This window comes from Sorghum bicolor, chromosome 10, assembly GCF_000003195.3.
Source record: "Sorghum bicolor cultivar BTx623 chromosome 10, Sorghum_bicolor_NCBIv3, whole genome shotgun sequence".
NCBI lineage: Eukaryota > Viridiplantae > Streptophyta > Magnoliopsida > Poales > Poaceae > Sorghum > Sorghum bicolor.
Genome location: NC_012879.2, coordinates 60613551 through 60635869, shown reverse-complemented (window position 1 = coordinate 60635869; position 22319 = coordinate 60613551). Strand labels below are relative to the sequence as shown.

Below are 22319 nucleotides of genomic sequence, written 5' to 3'. Positions count from 1 at the left end.
GGGAATGGACAGAGTTCTTTTTACCGCGAATTGGCTTGAAGGGAAATCAAGGAGCTTCTGACAGTGCCAGCGTCTGCAATTGCAGAATATTTTCCTCTGGGCCTTGTTTTAGTTTACCCAAAAACCAAAAAGTTTTTAAGATTCCCCGTCACATCGAATTTTGCGGCACATGCATAAAGCACTAAATATATACGAAAACAAAAACTAATTATACAGTTTGTCTGTAAATCACGAGACAAATCTTTTAACCCTAATTAGTTTATGATTGGATAATATTTGCCACAAACAAACGAAAGTGCTACAGTGGCCAAAACTTTTCATTTCGCGAACTAAACAAGGCCCTGAAAAACTTGGGCACCCATGCCATGAGGGTTCAGAAATCAGAATGCCCCTTGTACCATCAAGAGCCTGGATCTTGTGATAGCCTACTGTGCTCTTGCTCATAAAACACAAGCCAAATTTAGTGGGACGTCGTGGTCTCTCTGTGATAGTTGGCAGCAACTGAGCCTTGTGCCGGGCAGCCAACACCAACAGGAGGGGAGATTTAAGACCCTACTTTCACTTGTCTGTTTACTTGTCGGTACAAAGAGCGAAAAGACAGTCAGGCATATACACACCCACCAAGAAAGTTGGAACAAAATGTATATGATGCACTGGCGCCTCCAAAATAAGTAACATATACTAAATAGTAGTGTGAGTATCAGTTGCTAAATACTACTCTCTCCGTTCTAAATTATAAGTCATTCCAAGAATCTTGGAGAGTCAAAGTTTTTCAAGTTTGACCAAATTTATATAGCAAAATAATAACATTTTTCGTACCAGCCGAGTATCATTAGATTCTTTGTTAGTTATATTTTCATAGTGTACCTATTTTATGACATAAATCTTTATATTTTTCTCTATATTTTTTTGTTAAACTTAAAAATATTTTGACTCTCCAAGATTCTTGGAATGACTATATAAGCTATATCCACAGATTTGCTCCAATGAAACGAAAGATAAAAGCAATACACATCATGGTTCTCTTCACTTAGTAGCAGCGTAGCAACAATAATTATTTGTCAACACACACACACACACAACGGAGCAGAGCACCAGCAATGTTTGACTGCATGAGGAGAGGATCTCAAGCAAGCAGCGGTGTACACCCACCCGCTAGTTGATGATCCGCTAGCTCATGCTGTTGCTGATGATGATCGATTTCCTCTCGTTGTTTATTTATTTTCCTCTCACGTAGTCACACACAGCAAACTCACGAAATTAAAACCAAACAGGATCCATGCAAAGGATCGGAAGCAGTGCAGATACCGATTACACACACGAAATTAAACCCAGCATCTCTGCCACACGAAATATCAAGAAAAAGCAGCAGAGGAGTGCCTACCATTGATCAGGCAAGTTGTCTGACTAGCAAACGAAGCCCACACACACACACACACAAGCAAATAGAACAGAGTTGTTGAAGACTCGACGGAAGCAGAGCAATCCAAGCATAGCATATCTCGATCTTCTCCTGTTCATGATGAACCATTCCAAGCCATTCCATAAAGGGGATTACTACCTACCTACACACATGAAGAAAACAAGAATACGGGCGTGATCCATCAGTGAAAGCAGGTCCATATCAGGTACACATACATGATAACATCTCTAGGATTAACAGCAATGTTGCTGCATAAATAAATGGCAAAGCTAGCTAGCAGTGGTGGGGTTCAAGCAAATTAAGCAATTCGAACGAATTAAGAAAGCAAGAGACGTACATGAACAAGAGGTTAATTAATGTACAGCATGATGGATAGATGAGAGTCAGTTACCTGAGCACAGAGGCTCGGAGCTGGTTCTTCTTGTAGTAGGCTGATGAATAGGTGGGCTTGTACTGGGAAGGGTGGTGGCCAGCCTCTTCCCCATCCCACTCGAGGTTGTCCCACCAGTCCTTCTCGCAGTCCAAGTCCACTGTTGACAATGGCGTGATGTCCTCAGAAGATTCTTCCTCAGACAACTCTGCCTCATCTCGAACCGCAGCTGGTAGGCGCTTAAGGCCCCAGCATCCCCTCACCTTCATGGTCTCGAGCCTAGGCGCCAACATCTTGTAGTGCCCACAGATGCGCTGCAGCTTGGGTAGCTCATACAGGTGGATGCGCTTCAGCCTAGGGAATTCTCTGGTTTGTTCATGCTGCTGCGATTTGGAATCAGATGGGAAGACCTCCCTGAGGTCCCCGCAACACACGATCTCAAGGGTTTCCAACTTACAGCATCCGTTGGAATTTGATGTGTACAAAGGGAGTACATGTACCAGCCTGGGGCAGTAATCTAGGTGTAAGAATACAAGGCCCTCAAAGGAAAGAGATCCAGGAAGAAACAGGGATGTTGTGCTCCAGTCCCAAACGTAACGCGCCTTTGGGAGTTGGGATGCCCAGAATGTCTGTAGATATCTGAAAATATTGTCTACATCTGGTTGAGGCGCATTGAAAACAACGCCTTCTAAGTTGGGGCATCTCTCAAGTCGGCACCATTCTAGTTCATACCAATCTGCAGTTGCAGGGCCTGGGAGACATGTGATGGATAAGCTATCATGCAAGTGCAAGGTCCTAGCGTCCATCGTCACAAGTGCTGGTAGAGTTGTGGCTCTATTTACTAATTGTCTGGTACTAGTGGCAGTACCACCTTGCAGTAGTAATTCGGTCTGTGTCTCATCTTGTATGCTAATGTACAAATGAGCCCAATCAGAATCCTCAGGAATAGGTGGGCAACCCCATAACCACTTGGTCCTCATCACTAAGGCCTCAAAGACATCTCTATTGGCATCATCAGCTTCAGAGTTGCTGCCATTAGATGTGGAAATGATGATGACATCAGCATACAAACTACCACCTGGCTTGTGCACATTTACAGCAGCAGTGCCACAACCACCACTAGTATTAATTCCTTGACTGGTACCTTTGCGACCTGGTCCAGTAGATGAAATCTCCACGTGCAACCATTTTTCATGTCTCAAGCTCTCAAGTGAACGAAAAAGCATTGGATCCCTTATGGAAATATATGAATCCAAGTCAATGATTGTTCGGTCCATGCCACACACCATTCCTGATGATGACCCTATACTAATACTTGAACCGTCACTAGCAGTAGCCTCTTGCTTGTTGGATTTTCCTTCTTTCCTATCCCATGCTGCATAGGTGGTAGTGGTGGTGTCAATGCACAAAATCTCCAAATATATCTCCCTGTTTTTCTCCTTTGGCCATAATATCAAGCACAACTTCTCACACCCCAACAAAAAGAGTTGCTTGAGGCCCCAGGCTTGTGTTGCACTAAGGTCAAGTGTTCTAATTGCTGTACCAGACATGTCTAGCTCCACAAGGCTATCAAACAACCCTCTCAATAATAGGCTCTTCAATTTGGCGCACCCCTGGAAGCAGATCCTCTTTATCTTACTACTGGCAGTGACACTGCTGATCAAAGTAAATGACTCTAGTGACAGGGGTAGGGCGTTGCAGTCAATTTGCTCCAGGTTACTACATCCATCAAGGATGACTGTCTTGAGGATGTGCCAACTTGACAGGTCTGGGAAAAACGATGATGCTACCACTGGTGGAAATACTTGTTGATTTCTTTTACCATGAGTACCATCATCGACATCATCATTCTCTAGAGCTTTATTTGAATCATCGGCCACCACTCGAAGCTTGATTAACCTGCATCTGTTGCTTCCGGCACCACTGCAACGATATAGATGGTTCATGCTCCGGTTACCGAATCCCTTCACATTCAACTCTCTGAGGTGAACCATAAGACCCAACATGTCTTTTGATAGAAGCCAGTACCAGTCCGTATAACTCAGCTCTAGCACCCATACATTCCGAAAGCATGCTACATTGCCTTGTTGGCTACAGTTGCTACGATGATGATACTCCTTTTCTTCACCACCACGGTCATGTGCATCCTGGTCTTTGCAGTGGTCAAGCAAGAGGAATCTTAGGTTGCTGCAACTCACAAAGGGAGGAGATGAGAAACTGAAGGTGCAGTGGGAGAGATGTATCACGCGCAGACTGCTACTCCTATCTGAATGCTCAAACATGCTGGCTTCTAGGACCCGGGTTCTGTTCTGGTCAACTGTTGATGGTGTGGCTGCTGTCCAGAAGAAAGATGTTGCCTGAGATGGCACTTGGACTTGTGTTGACTCCTGGTTGGTAACTGAAACCCAATGGTTGATAAACCTCTGTTGTTCACCACTCAGCGCAACACGGATTACTTCAGCACATTCACTACAAAAATCCAGGATCATGTTCCTCTGCAAAGCATCGCCAATCTCCCATGCCGACCTGCCACCATCCTGTATGATCCCATCACATACCCAATAGTTGGACGCATGGGACTCCCAACTAATGTGGTCATTGTTACTCACTGCCATATACAAGATGCATTCAATGACAACCTTGGGGCTCATGTCAGGTTCAGGGAGACCTGTGTACTTTGCAACCTCCTTGGCCTCTGCATATAGAGCGTGCCTAAGGACTTGAAATGTAGCAATATCTTCCACATTAACTGCTGATGGAAAAACAGATATAGCTGCATCGCTCCATTTAGCTGACTCCACATCATTCAACAGCCAACCCAGTCCATGCCCATCTTTGGCATGATGCCAGAACCTACCTCGAGATGTCCACAACACCCTCCTGCTCAATTGCCCTATTACAGGGACACCGGCCTCCCACAGATCAATGTAGCTGCCACTCCCATTGTGCAAAACCACAAGGAATCTGCGGGCTATAAGTTCATTCATGATCACGGCCTTGACATAAGGAATCACAGCTCTATCGCTCTGCCCCACTCCATCAAAATCATCCTTCTCATCATGCTGGTGAAAGAGTTCTAGCACCTGCGGGGGTAGCTCAAGCTCTTTTGCAATCACCTTCTGTAGGGCTCTCTTGCTTTGCCACTGTGAGGCATCGACGTGGATGATCTTTCCCATGTCCCTTTTCGTCCCTGTGTCAGGCAATCTTGATGGCGATCTTAGTTTCTTGACGACCGCTTTGAGTACAGCAGACGCTCCCCACCCACCCCAGCCATGGAAGTACATTACTTCTGTCGTTTGATTGTCTGCACCCTCCAAAAGATGAATGATCTTCTCTGCTGCGTCATCTATGTTATCTGCTATGAGTGCGATCTGCAATATATAATTACTACTAATTAATTTGACAAGCAGGCTGACACATATACTGTTCTGTATGTTACAAAGGGGATGTATTTATAAATATAACGCCATATCTGAATCAAGATATTGTAGAAAAAAGTTGTCTTATACTTAGAGACAGTTTCATCCATGGTGGGCGGCTGCTTAATCCTTTTCAGAAAATATATATAAATATATATATTTGTCACATGAAAAATTTTGAGCACCTAACCCTGCGCCTAAATCTTCCTCTAGTAGTCTGCTCCAAAATTAAGAGCATCTCCAGCAATACTACTCAAAACAGGCCCCCCCTATCCCAAACTAATGATGGAGTTCCTCAGCGTGGAGATATAGTAGACATCGGGGAGCACCCGGTGCTCGCCGGTGTTGGCAGTGAATACGACGGAGCCGATGCCCTTGATCTCCATGGTGGAGGCGTCCTCAAACTTGACCAAGCCTTGAACATCGGAGTCAAGTTCGAAGAAGAACTCCCGCTGCACAGTCATGTGGTGAGTGGCATCGGTGTCAAGGCACCACCCATCGATCTTGTCGCCACTGGACCTGTTTCCAAGGAAGACATGGCTCATGGCTCGTCAAGGTGGAGCGCAGGGGTGGTCTGAGTGGGAGAGGAGTGCAGCTCGATGCTCCCGTGTATGAAGAACACGACTGCCTTGTCATCCTCGTGCACTTGCATGACGTGTGCCTGACTGCCATGCTTCGCCTGCCAACAGTCCTTGGCCTAGTGGCTGGTCCTCCCGTAGTTGTTGTAGGTGTCATCACGGGTAGCCTTACACTCGTCATCGCGCCACCACAAGCGCCACCATGTGCCTTGTCCCACTTGTGTGGTCGAAGCTTACGACTGCTCAATGAACCTGAAGCTGAGGAGCTCGAGGCCTCCCCCTTCTTCCGCTCCCGCTAGTGGGCGAGCCACTACTACTCAGTGAAGAGAAGCTTGCCACCGATGGTGACCGGCTCTGAGGAAGGTAGCTGTTTGTTGTTGTCGATGACCTAAGGCGACCCATCACCTCCTCGATCGTCTGCTAGGAGAAGTCCAGCAGTGTCTCGATCGATAGAGCCAGTTGTGTGTACTTCTTGGGGACGACACAGAGGAACTTCTCGATGGCTTTCTCCTCGTCAATGTTGTTGTCGCCATACCACACCAGCCGCTACCTTAGGATGTTGAGGTGGAGAGCAAAGTCATCCATGTCCTCGTTCGACTTGAAAGTCAGTTTCTCCCACTCCTGATGTAGCTTCTAAAGCGTGGACCTATGGGCGTGATTACTGCCGATACGTGCCATGGCAATAGCGTCCCAAGCGTCTTTGGTGGTCTACTTGTTCGTGAGGAAGGAGTGCATCTCCGTCAGAACAGCAGCAAGAAGCACCTCTATCACTCACCGATCCTCCTCGAAGTTGGCACCAGAGTCCTTGACGATGGCCTAGACGATGACAGGAGAGTCGGGCTGGCCATGATGACCACGGCGCCGGTCCGGGGAAGAGGAGGCGCGCCAGCGTCCCATCCTCTATGCTCCTGATCAAAGTCTAGGTGTGCCTCCATCTCCACTGCCTCCTCTCGGAGTCACTAGGCCTCCAGGGCACGGTCGATCCAACGATCACACCAGGGGTCACATGCCACACACGCACCATTGACGCTAAGTCCACCTCCAACACCACGTTCGCTTAAGAGAACATCGAAGCCGTGTCTGTAAAGGCCACCACCTCGTGCGCGTGCCCTCTAGTCCACGTCGTAGTCATGGCTGCAATTCTATGCTGCATCTACATCCTGGCCTCATCCATGAATGTTATAGCTATCGGTGTCGGAGTCACCAAGGCCATCCATGTCGTCCGCATCAAGCCAGGCCCGCTCAGCGTCGCGTCCCACGTGACTCGTGTCTACATGCTCTAGGTCGCGGTCACATCGCGCGTGGCCCACGTCTACCACTCCAGCTCTGCCTTCTCCTCCGCTCATAGGGCAGCCGTGGCAGCTGCAGCCTGCCTAGCCACCTCAGCTACATGCGCGGCTTCGACCTCTGCCTAAGTAAGTCGCATCGTGCGTTCCCTTATCTCTATCTCCTCGCGCGCGCATCGTGCTTCTCGTGTAGCCGCCCGCACCGTTGAAAGCCCAAGTTTGGTTTTGGATAATTTATGAAACCCAAAGTACTAACTTTTATGCTAAGTGTGTAGTTTAGATTAGGTTGGTACATGCCAAGTGGTGGAGCCAAGAGATGATCATGGTAATGATGGTGATAACCACAAGATGATCAAGTGCTCAACTTGGAAAGAAAGAAGAGAAAAACAAATCCCTATGGAGATCAAGGCAAAGGTATTGCTTAGGGTTTTGATTTTGATGATCGAGACACCAGAGAGGGTGTGATAATATTTAGGATAAATAGCAATACTATAAAGAGAGAAATTCTTTGGCTAAGCGATCTATCAAGTGCCAGTAGGTGTCATTGTTCATGTGCATGCATTTAGAACCTAGTGAGCTAACTTAATTCTTTTGAAGAAAATACTTGTGAAAATGCTAACACACATGCACACGATGGTTTATCCATGGTGGTGTTAGCACATTTGCAAAAGAGGTGAAGTTTGAAGGGTAGAGTGGGGTTTGGGATCCTCTCTCCCTCCCGCCTCGCAAGCTCGGCAGGATTCGACGCTTTTGTGAAAATGAATGCCTATTTTCTACTGCATCGGAGACGGACTTGAGAAGGTGGCGAGGTCATAAAAGTATTTCTCACTAAGAAACACTCATTGGACGCAGAGGCGTGAGAACTGCATGCTAGGTGCATGTCCGGTCAGTAGTGACTTGCAACGCACAAAGACAGTGGCTCAGGGTTGAGCACCGGATGCTGGTTTCAGCGCGTCCGGTCACTTTCTTTAGAGCATCGGACGATGCTCATTGGACGCTAGGTGAACACTATTCACCGTCCAGTCAGGCTAACGTGGCGTGAGTCTAGCGTGCAATGTTGCACCGGACGCTGGGTTGCGTCCGGTCAGCATACACCGAACGCGTCTAGTGTGAGTTTGAGCTTTTTGGAACTCTCTAAGTAGCAACCGGACGCTAGGTGCTGAGTCCGATCAATGTGTCCAATGTGAACTTAACCGTTCAAATCTAACACGTGACATTCAAAGGTAGAGGACATGTGGTAGCAATCCGAGCATCAGACGCTGGGGGCTGCGTCCGATCGCTTCGGCTAGAGCGTCTAGTCGTTTCAACCAGAGCGTCCAGTGGCCCCGTTTTTTATAAGAACAGAGAGCCAACGTCTTTATTTCTTTCGGGGGCTTATAAATAGTTTTTTGGCTAGTTTGGGGCTCACCTTCTTGGCACTTTGACATACTTGACATCTTTGTGAGCCTAAGCAAACATCTTCCACTTATCTCCTTTATTGATAATGTTTTAAATAGCACGCTATTTTCGTGCTATAGCGCCGCTACAGCGGCCAGAATAAGTCGACGCGAAGCTATACCTCATTTTTACGCTATCAGCGCTATTGGCGCTATAGCGCGCTATAGCGCCGCTAAACTGAAATAGTGCCATAGCGCCGCTATTTGCGCGCTATTGCTGTTTATCTGTGATCATGTTGTCATCCACTTATTTGTTGTGTTGTGCTTATGCACTTGTGGTTATGCACTATGCAGTCATGCATTATAATTATGAGTTAGTTATGTATTAAACATTTGAACTGTGAAACACCAGTGATTTATGATTTGTGATTGTGAAATATGTGGTTGTTTGAACTTGTTGTTGTCTATTATATATTTTCCATGTTTCCAAATAAATAGCGCGCTATAGCGCCGCTATAGCGTGGATAGCTACAACACACTGTTGTGTACAACAGTTGCTATAGCGGGGCTATAGCGTTCGCTATACCGCAAATAGCGTCTAGGGCAGGAAGATAGCCCGCTATTTAAAACATTGATTCATCATTATAGTGAGATTGGGAGTGATTCCAAGTACATTTGCATGAGCGATTGCATCTACTAGCACTTGGGATCATTTGAGCTGCGAAGTTCTTGTTACTCTTGGTGGTTGTCACCACCTAGATGGCTTGGAGTAGTAGTGGAGTTGTGGCAAGAGTTGGTGATTGTTCTTTGCCACCTCCGATGATCTTGTGAGGAGTGTTGTGCCTTCTTCGGTGGAGCGCCAAAGGCAATATTAGTGGATTGCATGTGTCATTGACCTACCTCACTGTGGGTAGGTTCTTACGGTGTCCTACGTGAGGACGAGGTTTGTGCAACACTTCTTAGCCACCAAACCACCAAGTGTTGGTCGACACAATAGAGACTAGCGTGTCGACAAGCACGTGAACCTCGTATCTCTTGTGTTTGATTAGATTTGTCCCGATTATTGGTCTTCATCATATTGATTGGTTCACTTGCCTCTACACAGCGGTATAAAGATAACATCCTCTCCATGTTACATTCCCACAAAATAGTGTAATTAGTTTTTATTTGCTAGCCTTGCCTTGTGTAGCTTAGTTCACTAGTGTAGGTTATAGTGACATAGCTCTTGTGTGCCTAGTGATCTTAGTAACTAGAATTGTTGGTTAGGTGGCTTGCAACCCTTGTAGAGCTAGAGCAAATTTGTATTACACCTTTTGTTATACTAATAATTTTGCTCTAGTGCTTTGTAGAATTTTTAAATAGACTATTCACCCCTCTAGCCATATTAGGACCTTTCAGTCGCGCGCTCGGCATCCCACGCGGCCTGCACCGCAGCAACCGCATCGAGGTTGTCCATGCCGCCAACACAGATCGTCTGCTATTCCATCCACTGGAGGTGGAGCCGTGGGAGGAGAGGGAAGGGGAACGATTGGAGCTGATCGACATGGTTGCGGATTGAGGATCGATATGGGTAGAACCCAGATGAACTTGAGGCTCTAGATACCAATCCTTGGACACAAAACATAGGTTTTGAGGCTAGGTTTTCATTTCATTAGCCTTGCCACAACTATGGCAGCTTAGGGATACATATAGGATACGTTGCTTGCAACTCAAGAAATCTACAACATACTCTAGAGATGCTAAAGTAGATGCTAAAAAGATAAGGTGCTAACACAGCAGCCACCAACTACTCTAGACAGGAATACTAAGTAGATAAGCACTAGACTTATGCTTCCAGACATCATGCTGGGCACACCACGGCTGGCCGGCCTGGGACACCTAGCATGGGACTTCTCCAACATGGAGATTCAATACTGCCACAATGGTCATCCGATCACTTTTACCACCATCTGACCTCAACATCCACTGCTAACTGTCCTTGCCCTGCTAGCTCTACCATATCAGGAGGGCGCCACATGATGCCACCCTCGCCGCCTCATGACATCCTATACCGAGCAAGCCGGATGTCCCAACGCCCTAGACTACGTCGACAACACCAATGCTATCTTCGCGAATCTACGTCGAGCAAATCCTTTAACAACAAGAGCTATGCTACCTCGCCCCTGCCATCTCCAATGGGACGGACGCTTCAACTTGGTCACTGGACCAACGGATCCTCTTCTTCGATGGCCGCATTTACATCCCCGCGGTCTCACCACTTCTACGAGATCTTCTGCATATGTTGCTCCAGGAAGGCCCAGAGCGTATGGCGCTCCCAGCGCTTGGCTGACACTCACCGCCAACAACACACGCCCCTAATGTCGCTCCCACAGGCATTCTACTAGGGCGCCCTTGGCCACAAGGTAGCACGGTGTCGTCCACCACAGTGATCTTCATCAACTTGGGTCGCCAGCTCATCCGTGTCGACAGCGTCTACATCGCTCTACGACATGACTCCAACCTGCATTGCCTCTCACTAGATGAGTTCGACATGGGCACTTCATGTTCGGCACCATGCTAGACTTGACGACGACACCATCTACACGCTCTAGTGCTATGACCTGGCGTTGAGCTCTGGCCTACATCATCCTCAATATTGCCAGCTGGATCTATGACTTCATCGCTCCACCACGCGACATGCTCCATTTTGCCATCGATGCAGCAATTCATCACCCTCTATGCGTGGTAGCTCGCCAAGCGGTGGGATCAAGGGCGGGCGCTGGAACATACCACTACTACTTCTACGACTACTTGGCAACCTCCTCTACTACCTGGAGTTCGTACCTAAGCGCACACAGGAGAACATGATCCTCGCCGACCTGGTTCATGGGTGTCTTCTTGCACGCATTGAAGCCATCCGACCCAGAACACAACCTCCCGCCTAGCGGCGTCAACGACTAGACCTTGATTCAGTGCGAGGACGCGCTGAGTGGAAAAGAAGGGGATATGTAACACATTTGATGAGAGGTCCCTAACCTAAAGCAAATGGGCCTAGCGAGGCCCAAAGGAGGGCGCTGGACGGCCTCAATCGGCTCTAGCGCGCCCCTAGGGTGTCGTGCACGCTTAGGGAAAGGGTGTTGACACCCTCACTGCCATCCCCTGAAGGAAACTAGATTAGAAAATATTATGTTTAGAGTTTAGTTTGTTAAGAGTTTGGTTCGTTAGGAAAGAAGAGTCCAATCTATAAGGATATCTCTCTTAGTTGCTTGGAACACGACTCCTATATAGACTATAAATATAGAAGGATGTAATCAATCTAATGAAGCAAGAATAAAGCTATTGCCCCTTCCTATCCCTCTTCCTCTCTGTTGCCGCCGCCCTCCTCCTCCCTTGCGCCGCCCCCTCCACCATAGCCGCTACCCCCTCCTAACGTGTTACATGTTCCATTTCACAAGCCAAACAAAAAAAGTGAGAAATGAATAGACGATGGACCACCTCATTATTCCTCAAACCAAACACACTCTAAATCCTTTTTCAGAAGCAATATATAAATATAACTGATCATATTTGCCACATGAAAAATAAAATGAATAAATTTTATTTTTGATCAAAAGTGAGCATGTTCACGGTAATACAAAAACTAATTTCTTAAAAAAACAAAGAAATTTAATCCGTGCAAATTAAAGTGCACCAGTACGTGGAGAAGTAGTCACTTATTGATTTACCTCTGTTGGCATGATGAATTGGTCTATCGTCTGCCTCTTGAGCTACTAGCTCTACAAGCTAGGCCAGCAGCTCCATCTGAATCTGCAGCTCTTCTAGATTCTGCTATCAGAACGAAATGTATGCAAAGCAGCACTGAAGCACACCAGATTTCCTCCTCCAGACTTCACTCCAGTAAATCAATCTCCTACACATACAGTGTATGCAAGCAAGTACGTATGCATTATATAGATGCAATAATTTACACATACCCATGTTGATAGATCGAAGTTGCAAATCTAATTAACAAAGCTCTGCGTGATACTAGTAGTACTCATACTAAGTAAGCAGTAAGCATGAACTTGCATTGGAGAAGCAGACAGAAATGAGTAGTAAACTAACCTTGATCCCTCAAGTTAATCCTGGATATATGCAGAGTACTAGTTCAAGCTGGACAACAACATGCATTCCTTTATAATCCTGTTCTCCCTCGCGTTCACAGATTAGTAAAAACACGTAATAACAATAATTAACAATGCATGTATACATGAACTTGCGTCGGAGAAGACAGAATTTATTAGTAAATTACCTGGATCACGATGAGAAAATAGGCTCTGGCACGGAGCATATATGCCGAGTGCCTATCTGGAATTAGTTATGCCATGCTTACAAATCGGTTGGCGTGTTTAGTAGAAGAAGCGCCACTAGAATGAGTGCAGGTGCAGTGTTTGCATTACACTGTGTGTCCGTTCCTTGCTTCCTGTTTGCTTTAGTTGCTTTTTTGCAAAGCATAATCATCATTAATCAGATTCTTTGCTTGCAGCATCACTTGCTTTCTCGCACAGTTTAATATAACAATCACAAAGAGGTTAACCTAAAAAGCAGAGCAATCCAAGGATTAGATGCATCTCCAACTGTACCTGAAAAATATCCTAAAAATCTTGTTTTGCAACCTTTTCAATAAAAATATTGAAAAGGAAAAATAATCCTCTCACCAATGATGATTTTTGGTCGTTGCCCATACCACATCGTTACCAACATGAGTCACCCCACAGCCGGCTATCCCCAGCATCTAACTCACATCTAGAAGCTCCCAAGTAGAATCTCCATTGCCTGCTCTACCCTCTCAGCAGATCTAAAAGTAGTGGTTAGAGATACAATTTTGGCAAACCACTGAGATGACGGCAGGGGCGACCACGACTGTCATCCTCAGCACCCAAACTCACAGCCAGAAGCTACAAAATAGAATCTCCACTTCTCAGTATTCTCATATATGAAAATAGTGGTTCAATTCCAGTGAACTTCTAGGCGGTGGTACTCGGGTCGATGTAGTGCCGAAGAAAAAGATCACTGCAGTAATGGTCGTCGACATATCTTTGCAGGTGGATGCATCTATTTTTCCAAGCATACATATATTGGGGTTTAGGATAGAAAGTTGTTCAAGAATATTTTTTCCGTCCCGTCAAAAAATCAAGATTGGGAGTGATATTACCAAACTTTTGAAGATTCTCTAATCTTTCTTTCCTACTCTTGGTTTTTTATGTATGGCCAATTGTTTTTTTTCACATAAATTAATGATGAATTAAATTTTACTAATTTATTTTCCTTTTATGTTAAAATAATTGTTTCAATTGACCACATGAAAACTTACATCAATAAATTCACCAAAAAAGAAAGAAAATAGCATCAACAGATCTTCTTCTACAATAAAAGATAAGCATGCCCATAAATAAAAATCACAAAAAAAAAAAAATCTTCATGGTCAAATGGTGTGCACAGACCATACGTATTGAAGAGTACTTTAAACAACAGGCCATAGAATTTAGCAATAACTTTCTCAGACCGACAATAGCATCACTATAGTCCACTATTTCTTTTGTAGTGGTCATATCGTTAACTCTCCAACACCGCTATCTGTAGTATTGCTACAGCTTGCTATTTAGAACACTAGTATTGAACATATGAGTGCAGGTCAGCAAAGATGTCAGTCATATATGGAACGAACTCTTGCACGACTATCATGTAATGTGTACACCTCAATGTAATTTTGATATGTACCAATTTGAGGTATTACGCCATATCATTTTCACAAAACTAATATCTGTAGAGAATACAGCTTCTGAATTTACTTTGTGACTTGGTGTGTTCATTCATTCCTTTTGCTTTATTTGCTTTCCTGCAAAGCCACAAATCAGAAACATGCTGACATGCAGCATCCTGTATCCATATGGTCAGATTCTTGGCTTGCATTGTACTAGATGATAAAGGGAAAGGAAAAGGAAAAAGGAAAGAGAAAGGAAAAAAAAGGAAAGGGAAACCTGTATGTAACCGTAATAATATAATGGCCTTAACAATATAAAAAGCATTGCTTCAAAAATAAATAGAGGAATGTAATGCAAGGTAAAATTTGCAAAACTATATTTGTACGGATATTGGTGGAGAATGTAACCGCTTATGTACTCAGTGGGGATATGTAATTTTCATCATTATTAAAAGTTACGGGAACTTACTTCTCTTGCTGCGATGAATCTGTTGTAAAATACATCTCCAGACTCGAGTGCTTCCGATTATTTCCCTCTCCGTTTATCATGATTAACATAGTATATGAAATTAGAAGAACACAGGAGCCTCCGCGCCGCGAGCGGACCAGCAGCGGGCGATCGAAGGCCCGACCGCACCGCGAGCGGACCAAGGGCGACCGCGCACGACGAAGCCGGGGAGCGAGTGCGCCGAGGGCCCCTTGCGACAGGAGCGGGCCTGGGCAAAACCACCTGGCGGCAAGACCGCCGACCGTGGCAGGAGTGGGCCCGGGCGAAGGCCGGCGGCCGCGAAACTACCGGCGGTGGCGGAACACCAGTCGAAGGTCGGGCGGCTGAAAGACCCGGTAGAGGCGCGGGACGCTCGACCGCGCCGCAAGGAGGAGCAGCACTGGCGGCGGCGCCAAACAGAACAGAAGGGCCCCTCTTGGACCGAGATGCAGATGCCGGCTCAAGTATGATTTTTTTAATCCTTTATTATTTATCATTTAATATTTCAATAATAATCAATCTAAAAAATTCAATGTTGTCGCGCCATATGTATGACGCGGCAACATGAAAAACACCATCCAACATGCGGATATTGCCACACCAATGCATATAGCATAGCAGCTGACTTTTTTTTTTCATGCCGTAAATTTGACTAGATTTATAGAAATTACATGTAACATTTGTGTCTTTAAATAAACTTATTATAAAAATAAATTCAACGATCTATCTATAGAGTTGTTTTTTGAGAAGCGAAAACAACAGATATATGTTAGGAGAGCTAGCTATCAAATTTGATTTAAAAGAGAATAAATATATTTTGGCTAGGGTAGGCACATTATGTTGGGTAATTTGATGACATCGTAATGATATCTTTGAAACTCCACATACACATCTTTAATGCAAGCCATTTTTTAAGGGAATATACTGCCTATGGTTTTGGCAGAGCGTGATGATACTTTTTCCGGTTAGGGCACTCACAATATAAGACTATATCACAAAATCTAAGACAATTAATTATATATTATTTATGGTATTTTGCTGATGTGGCAGCATATTTATGGAAGAAAGAGGTAAAAAAAATAAGATTCCAAGTCTTATTTAGACTCTAAGTCCATGTTGTCTGAGGTAATAAATAACTTTAGACTCTATAATAGAGTCTGCATTTTGAGTGCCCTTAGCAAACAAAATTTTAAGACCACGTTGCGCTGGAGCTTTTGGCCTCTTACTGAAAAGTTATGGCTGAAAGTATTGCTTGCTAAATTGTTGTGAGAGAAAAATACTGCTGAATGACGAGTAGATTCGGCACATAAGCTTAAGCGAACATGACCAACGAATCTGGATGGGAACAATGTTGGTCTCATCAGACGAGAATTACCATTAGAAGAAAACACCAGATTCTGATGAAACTGAAACTACTCATCAAAGGATTAGTGGCCATCCATCTGTACGGGGTAATTAAGTTCCTCGGATGCCACTACAGACTTGGGCTAAACCCTGTTAAGAGTAAAACCCTACTAGTAGCTAGGTGGAATAAACAAAACAAGATATGGGCCTAATCATGTACAGAAAAATGTTGGTATAAAGCTCAGCAATACCACCATCGATTACATGAAACCAGGATTGTGGAGTACTCTACCTACCTACGACTACGAGAGCTCAAGAGAACAGAAAGCCAAAACGGAATTATGTGAACACTGAATGCATTTGCTTTGGTGCTAGGCGCGCGGAGGAGGTATTCGGCCTTCCTATAGGCTATCGATGGGCCTAAAACGGCAAGCCCATGTTGTGGCCTGGAGCCCAGAGTCGGCTGCTGACCCAGGCGGCCCAATTTGTTTGTATTCCATTTGTGGCCGGTGGAAAATGTATTGTCGTGGCAGTCTCTGCCTCCGCTGCTCAGTCAATGTCTTTTCGATCCAAAAACTAGCAAAATTTATACTATAGCCAAACAAAAATTGACGGCTGCTGCACGCATCTTTTTTCTTCATAAGCCTTTTTCAATTCAATGAGGCAAAAAAAAACAACAACAACAACAATGGGGGCAATTTATTTGTTGTTCGAGGAATAAGCATCTGCTGCCGTCCTCTTGTCCTAGCTATCAGTAACAGCATGCATGAAATGAGCAGCAGCAGCTGCTACTACTGCTACTGGCTACCACTGATCTAAGAGAGAAGAAAAATACAGGTGCAGCAGCGGCAGCTTGTTTCGAATTAATTTGTTTGGCTATTTTGGTAGTTCTTTTTTTTTGCAACAAACAATCGAACACAGATTTGCCACATGTAGAATCTTCCAATAAGTGAACAACAGCTTGACAACAAAAAGGGGAGAAAAAAGAACACAATTCAAAACGTACTAGCACATACCTCCATACCAATCCAAAAAGTTCTGAAACCTCAAGTTTCCAGTCCCCTGCTTGAGGTGTTGGATTTGAGTTGAAGAACTTAGCTTGGTGGCCAAATATCTATGGATCATCCGTGGAGTGCAAACTCTGAACAAGTGAGTGTCCAAGTCGCGCTTTCCCTGCCTCCAGATAGCAGGGCGCGATCTATGGCCGTCGTCGTCTCCACGTCAATCGGCAAACCATCGCTCACTTCCCTTCCCCTATATCTCATCTCCCCAAGCTCTCCCCTTTCTCCCGGTCCCGCCTCCCACCTCAGTACCTCTACCTCACCCACCCGGCCATCCCCCAAGAAGGCAAGAACTATCTACTCATCAGCCATGGCGCCGCCGTCGGTGTCGTCCTCCCACCTCCTCATCACCGCCTCGCTCCCAAAGCCCAAGCCTTCCTCCCTCCGCCCGCCGCGGCTCCCTCTCGCCAAGCCCCTCCCCACGGGTGCGGCGCTCCTCGCTCTCGCGGCCTCGCCCGCGCTCGCCGCCGACGCGCCTACCCCCGCCCCGGTTCCCCCGGCTCCGGCTCCCGCGCCCGAGCTCCAGGCCGAGGCGCCCACGCCGACCGCCAATCCCTTCTCCACCTCCCTCCTGACAGCCCCCAAGCCCTCCGCGGCGGCCTCCGACCTCCCCGAGGGCGCGCAGTGGCGGTACAGCGAGTTCTTGTCCGCCGTCAAGCGGGGAAAAGTCGAGCGCGTGCGCTTCACCAAGGACGGGGGCCTGCTCCAGCTGACGGCCGTCGACGGCCGCCGCGCCACCGTGGTGGTCCCCAACGACCCGGACCTCATTGACATCCTCGCCACCAACGGCGTCGACATCTCCGTCTCCGAGGGCGAGTCCGCTGGCCCCGGCGGCTTCGTCGCCTTCGTCGGCAACCTCCTCTTCCCGTTCCTCGCCTTCGCGGGCCTCTTCTTCCTCTTCCGCCGCGCGCAGGGCGGGCCTGGCGCTGGCCCCGGCGGGCTCGGCGGGCCCATGGACTTCGGCCGCTCCAAGAGCAAGTTCCAGGAGGTGCCTGAGACGGGCGTCACGTTCCTCGACGTCGCTGGTGCGGACCAGGCCAAGCTCGAGCTGCAGGAGGTCGTTGATTTCCTTAAGAACCCCGATAAGTACACCGCGCTCGGAGCCAAGATCCCCAAGGGGTGCCTCCTCGTTGGTCCGCCTGGGACTGGGAAGACCCTCCTCGCGCGTGCCGTCGCTGGGGAGGCTGGGGTGCCCTTCTTCTCCTGCGCGGCCTCTGAGTTCGTCGAGCTCTTCGTCGGTGTCGGTGCCTCCAGGGTGCGCGACCTCTTCGAGAAGGCCAAGGCCAAGGCGCCCTGCATTGTCTTCATTGATGAGATTGATGCCGTCGGGAGGCAGCGTGGTGCCGGACTTGGTGGGGGTAATGACGAGAGGGAGCAGACCATTAATCAGCTCTTGACGGAGATGGATGGCTTCGCTGGCAACAGCGGTGTCATTGTGCTTGCCGCCACCAATAGGCCTGATGTGCTGGACTCGGCACTCCTCCGGCCAGGGAGGTTCGATAGGCAGGTCACCGTTGACAGGCCAGATGTTGCAGGGCGCGTCAAGATTCTTGAGGTCAGTGATGAACACCTTTTGCTACTAACCAGTAAATTTGTGCTTTGCTAGCAGCTGTTAATATGCTTCTGAACTACTATTAGTGTTGATGAACTTATTTATAAACCTGCTTAGAACTCCTGCGACTGAAGATACTTGCATTGGTTAAGTGACATTGATGCACTTAGTCTAGAAAAGGGTACTTCCTTGCATGGAAATTGACAAACACAGATGAAAAATTGAATCTATGCAATAGTTAGCCTGGACGCTGGAGACGCTCCACATCTTCTTAGTGTGTTATAAGATGCTGGGTCATAACTAATTTCCTTAGTGGAAATGAGGCTACCTATTTGGCAGTTGGCTACCCTAGAAATGTATGTCATTAAAGTCATAAGGGTGATTTGTTAAATCTACCAACACCATAGTTCTATCGGTTCATATCCTTGATTAGAACATGTGTTGTTTACTAGCTTTGTAAGTTCCAATTTCCAAGCGTTATGCCCTTAATATATCTCCATCTACTCCTGCTAACCTTTGCAGGTACAAGCTGTAGTAGCATGCACAAAGTCATTAAAAAATCCTTGTTTTTTTTCCAGCGTCCTGGGATCATTTTAAATGTATACTTGAGCTCACAAGTCATGTTTTATCAAATAGGTTCACTCCCGAGGAAAGGCTTTGGCAAAAGATGTCGACTTTGAGAAAATTGCTAGAAGGACTCCTGGTTTCACTGGTGCTGACCTCCAAAACCTCATGAATGAGGCTGCCATCCTTGCTGCTCGCCGTGATCTTAAGGAAATTAGCAAGGATGAGATCTCTGATGCTCTTGAGAGAATCATTGCTGGCCCCGAGAAGAAAAATGCTGTTGTTTCTGAGGAGAAGAAGAGGCTTGTCGCTTACCATGGTAAATGTTGTCAAATTATATTATAACCAGAAGTTTGACTCTGGTTGTGGGGCTCTGGTTCCTAATGTGTTTTTCAACTTTGGAATTTGTAGAGGCTGGTCATGCCCTTGTTGGCGCCCTCATGCCAGAGTATGATCCAGTAGCCAAGATTTCCATCATTCCTCGTGGACAGGCTGGTGGACTCACATTCTTTGCCCCAAGCGAAGAAAGGCTAGAATCTGGATTGTACAGCAGGAGCTATCTTGAGAACCAAATGGCTGTAGCCCTTGGTGGCAGGTGCTCTTTCTGAAATGTTTGTTCATTTCTGCATCATTGATTGTTGTTCTTGCGCATAGTGATGGATGTGTGAGCTAATCTCATGGTTTGCAGGGTTGCTGAAGAGGTGATCTTTGGCCAAGAAAATGTGACAACAGGAGCTTCCAACGATTTTATGCAAGTGTCACGTGTCGCAAGACAAATGGTCGAAAGATTTGGATTCAGTAAGAAGATCGGCCAAGTTGCGATTGGGGGACCTGGTGGAAACCCTTTCTTGGGGCAACAGGTATGCCACTATAACTGAAATGGACTTGCAAGAATAATTATTTTAGCCTGAAAATCAAGAACATGTATAAATGAACCGAAGAACTATGCATGCAAACTTCAACAATGCCAGCATATGTGCTCAACAATGCTTGTCTCCATTTGCTTGGTTCCCAGAAATTTCCACCAGCATCTAGGAAAGGTCATTTTCTACATGTTCTGTAGTGCCTACTTACCTTTTGTTGACCACTGTAACCCGGATCCCCATCTAATGTGTTTGCATAACACGCCACTTGTATACTGCCAATTCTGTCATCATCGGTCTGTACCAACTGTGTGAAACTGTGAATAGGCACGTATCCCATTTTGTGTGGCTGCTGCGACCCTGGTTGCCCTGCCTAACATTGAAATATCTCATCTACATTAGCTTTTTCTTCTCAGAATTTCCCTGGCTAACTCTTAGCCAGTCAGAATAGTAGTCTGACAAGTGTTCACATTTCCTAGCACAAATTTGAAGAGTTCAGACAAATATTCACATTTGTTTTCACAGATGTCGAGCCAGAAGGACTACTCGATGGCAACTGCTGATGTTGTGGATGCTGAGGTGAGGGAACTCGTGGAGAAGGCCTACTCTAGAGCAACGCAGATCATCACCACGCACATTGACATCCTCCACAAGCTCGCTCAACTCCTGATCGAGAAGGAGACTGTGGACGGGGAGGAGTTCATGAGCTTGTTCATTGACGGCCAGGCTGAGTTGTTTGTCGCTTGAGAATTGAGATATCACAAGGCGTACGGCTAGCTAGCTCGTCGCAGTGTATATGCTTTTGAGTGATTTGTGCGAGAGCAATCACAAAGGGAAATGGAGAGCCCAGCTTGTAGGAACCACATTGATGTAGCCAAAGATGTTTTTGCATACCTGTATAGCACTAGCTGATTGTAAAAAGCATCTACTGACTTTGAGCAAGTAAAATGTCACTGCTTACAATTATAGCACACGGTTGACCTGTCTCCAGTGAAAATAGATATGCTCATCTCATGCTACTGGGCTATATTTATCTGACTGCGTATAAATGGACAAGTAAAATTTAGACATGTTGCGATGATTTTAAATTTTTCCTGCACCCTAACAAGTTTTTGTTTTGGAGTTTAGAAAAGTGAATGCTGCCTGTAAAGCTTCACTTTTTCGCTTCGTACAGGTTTGTTTGACAGGGACAGAGACTTTGTAAAAGAAAAACAAGAATTAATAAGAACATATGAGTAGATGACTTGGATGGATAGCCACAGCTTCCATCTCAGGTCTTGTCTGGATATTGTTGAAATCACTTGAATCCACATCTATAGGGGTAGATTTGGGTGCAGAATAAGGACACACTGAGAAATTCTCAAATACTATTCCAGCAGTCTTTCACTATTCCAGAAAGTTGTTAAATACGACAGTACTTCTGGTGAGATGAAAATCAAGTGGCAGAAACAAGAGCGTATGAAAATGACTTATATGCTGGTTCAAGACAAAAGATATTGACATATTTCTCTTCCAGATCTATTATTGAAGAAGTGCAAAAGGTATTAGGATGGTCCAATAAATCATAAAATGCATTAGCCTTCTGTCGGACACAGCTTCAGAAGCGAATTGCCCTGAAGCAGCAGTGCAGACACTTGTTCATCCTTCGAATAGCTCTTGCAGCTTGTGTTCCAGCTCCAGTGGAGTGAGAGTGACCCTTGGGGATGGAGTGCTGTTGTTGTCATGTTCCAAGTACTCTGTGAAGCCTGAAACCACTCTCTCGGTGACAGCTTGCCGCAGCCTTCTCCTGAGCTCAGGATCCGGCACCTTCCATAACTTTTGGGCAAAGTAGGTTTTCTGAAATTCCAATTCGAATCTAGGCAGGCAGGAGTTATTATTATTGATTCTTCCAAAGCAAAGCGGTGGTGGTACATAATACAGGCTCGACACCACTGGCGCCCACGACACTTGCAGATACCTCTGTATGTAGTCCTCAATTCTTTGAGCAAGCAAAGACATATGGTACTCCATACCGAGCAGCAATGGATGAAGCTGCTGCCATATGAAGCGTGTGTTGTTGATCAAGAACAAGACCCTGAGGCCATGGCTTCGGAACGATTCTGATCTATTGGCAAGCTTGTCTTCTAAACAAGAGACCATCTCCAGCGTCAGGCTGACAAAAGGTTCGTCAGTGCTCATGTCTTGTTCTGAAAGTGAAAGGAAACAGCTGATTCTGTCATAATCAGGGACATAGTCGCCATGGTCAGCTGCTGCACGAACAATGTGCCTCATTGG

The 22319-nt window shown here is 46.1% G+C and overlaps 2 protein-coding genes across 6 annotated transcripts; one reads left to right on the top strand and one right to left on the bottom strand.

Annotated features, from left to right (window-relative positions):
- LOC110431050 lies at positions 988–15131 on the bottom strand. Of its 5 annotated transcripts, none has more exons than XM_021449626.1 (7): positions 14644–15131; positions 13129–13368; positions 12723–13007; positions 12536–12613; positions 12157–12341; positions 1815–5164; positions 1279–1565 (listed from the first exon to the last, which is right to left on the bottom strand). In XM_021449626.1, exons 5-7 carry the CDS (start codon positions 12166–12168, stop codon positions 1562–1564), a joined length of 3366 nt encoding a protein of 1121 aa, XP_021305301.1. In that variant the 5' UTR covers positions 12169–12341; positions 12536–12613; positions 12723–13007; positions 13129–13368; positions 14644–15131; the 3' UTR covers positions 1279–1561. The 5 variants fall into 5 exon arrangements, 4 of the variants coding, with proteins under 4 accessions (XP_021305300.1, XP_021305301.1, XP_021305302.1 ...); XM_021449627.1 differs by having other exon boundaries at positions 13129–13268; XM_021449625.1 differs by having other exon boundaries at positions 988–1565; positions 13129–15131.
- LOC110431051 (ATP-dependent zinc metalloprotease FTSH 1, chloroplastic) lies at positions 17377–21042 on the top strand. The gene is made up of 5 exons (XM_021449630.1): positions 17377–18621; positions 19255–19501; positions 19594–19777; positions 19871–20042; positions 20571–21042. Exons 1-5 carry the CDS (start codon positions 17377–17379, stop codon positions 20790–20792), a joined length of 2070 nt encoding a protein of 689 aa, XP_021305305.1. The 3' UTR covers positions 20793–21042.

What these genes read in the sequence shown, in the direction of transcription:
- LOC110431051 (XM_021449630.1), top strand. Translation starts at nt 17,377, where the DNA reads ATGGCGCCGCCGTCGGTGTCGTCCTCCCACCTCCTCATCACCGCCTCG. An exon ending in GAGGCTTGTCGCTTACCATG is followed by an intron (nt 19,502 to 19,593) that starts GTAAATGTTGTC and finishes TGGAATTTGTAG; the next exon opens with AGGCTGGTCATGCCCTTGTT. An exon ending in GCTGTAGCCCTTGGTGGCAG is followed by an intron (nt 19,778 to 19,870) that starts GTGCTCTTTCTG and finishes CATGGTTTGCAG; the next exon opens with GGTTGCTGAAGAGGTGATCT.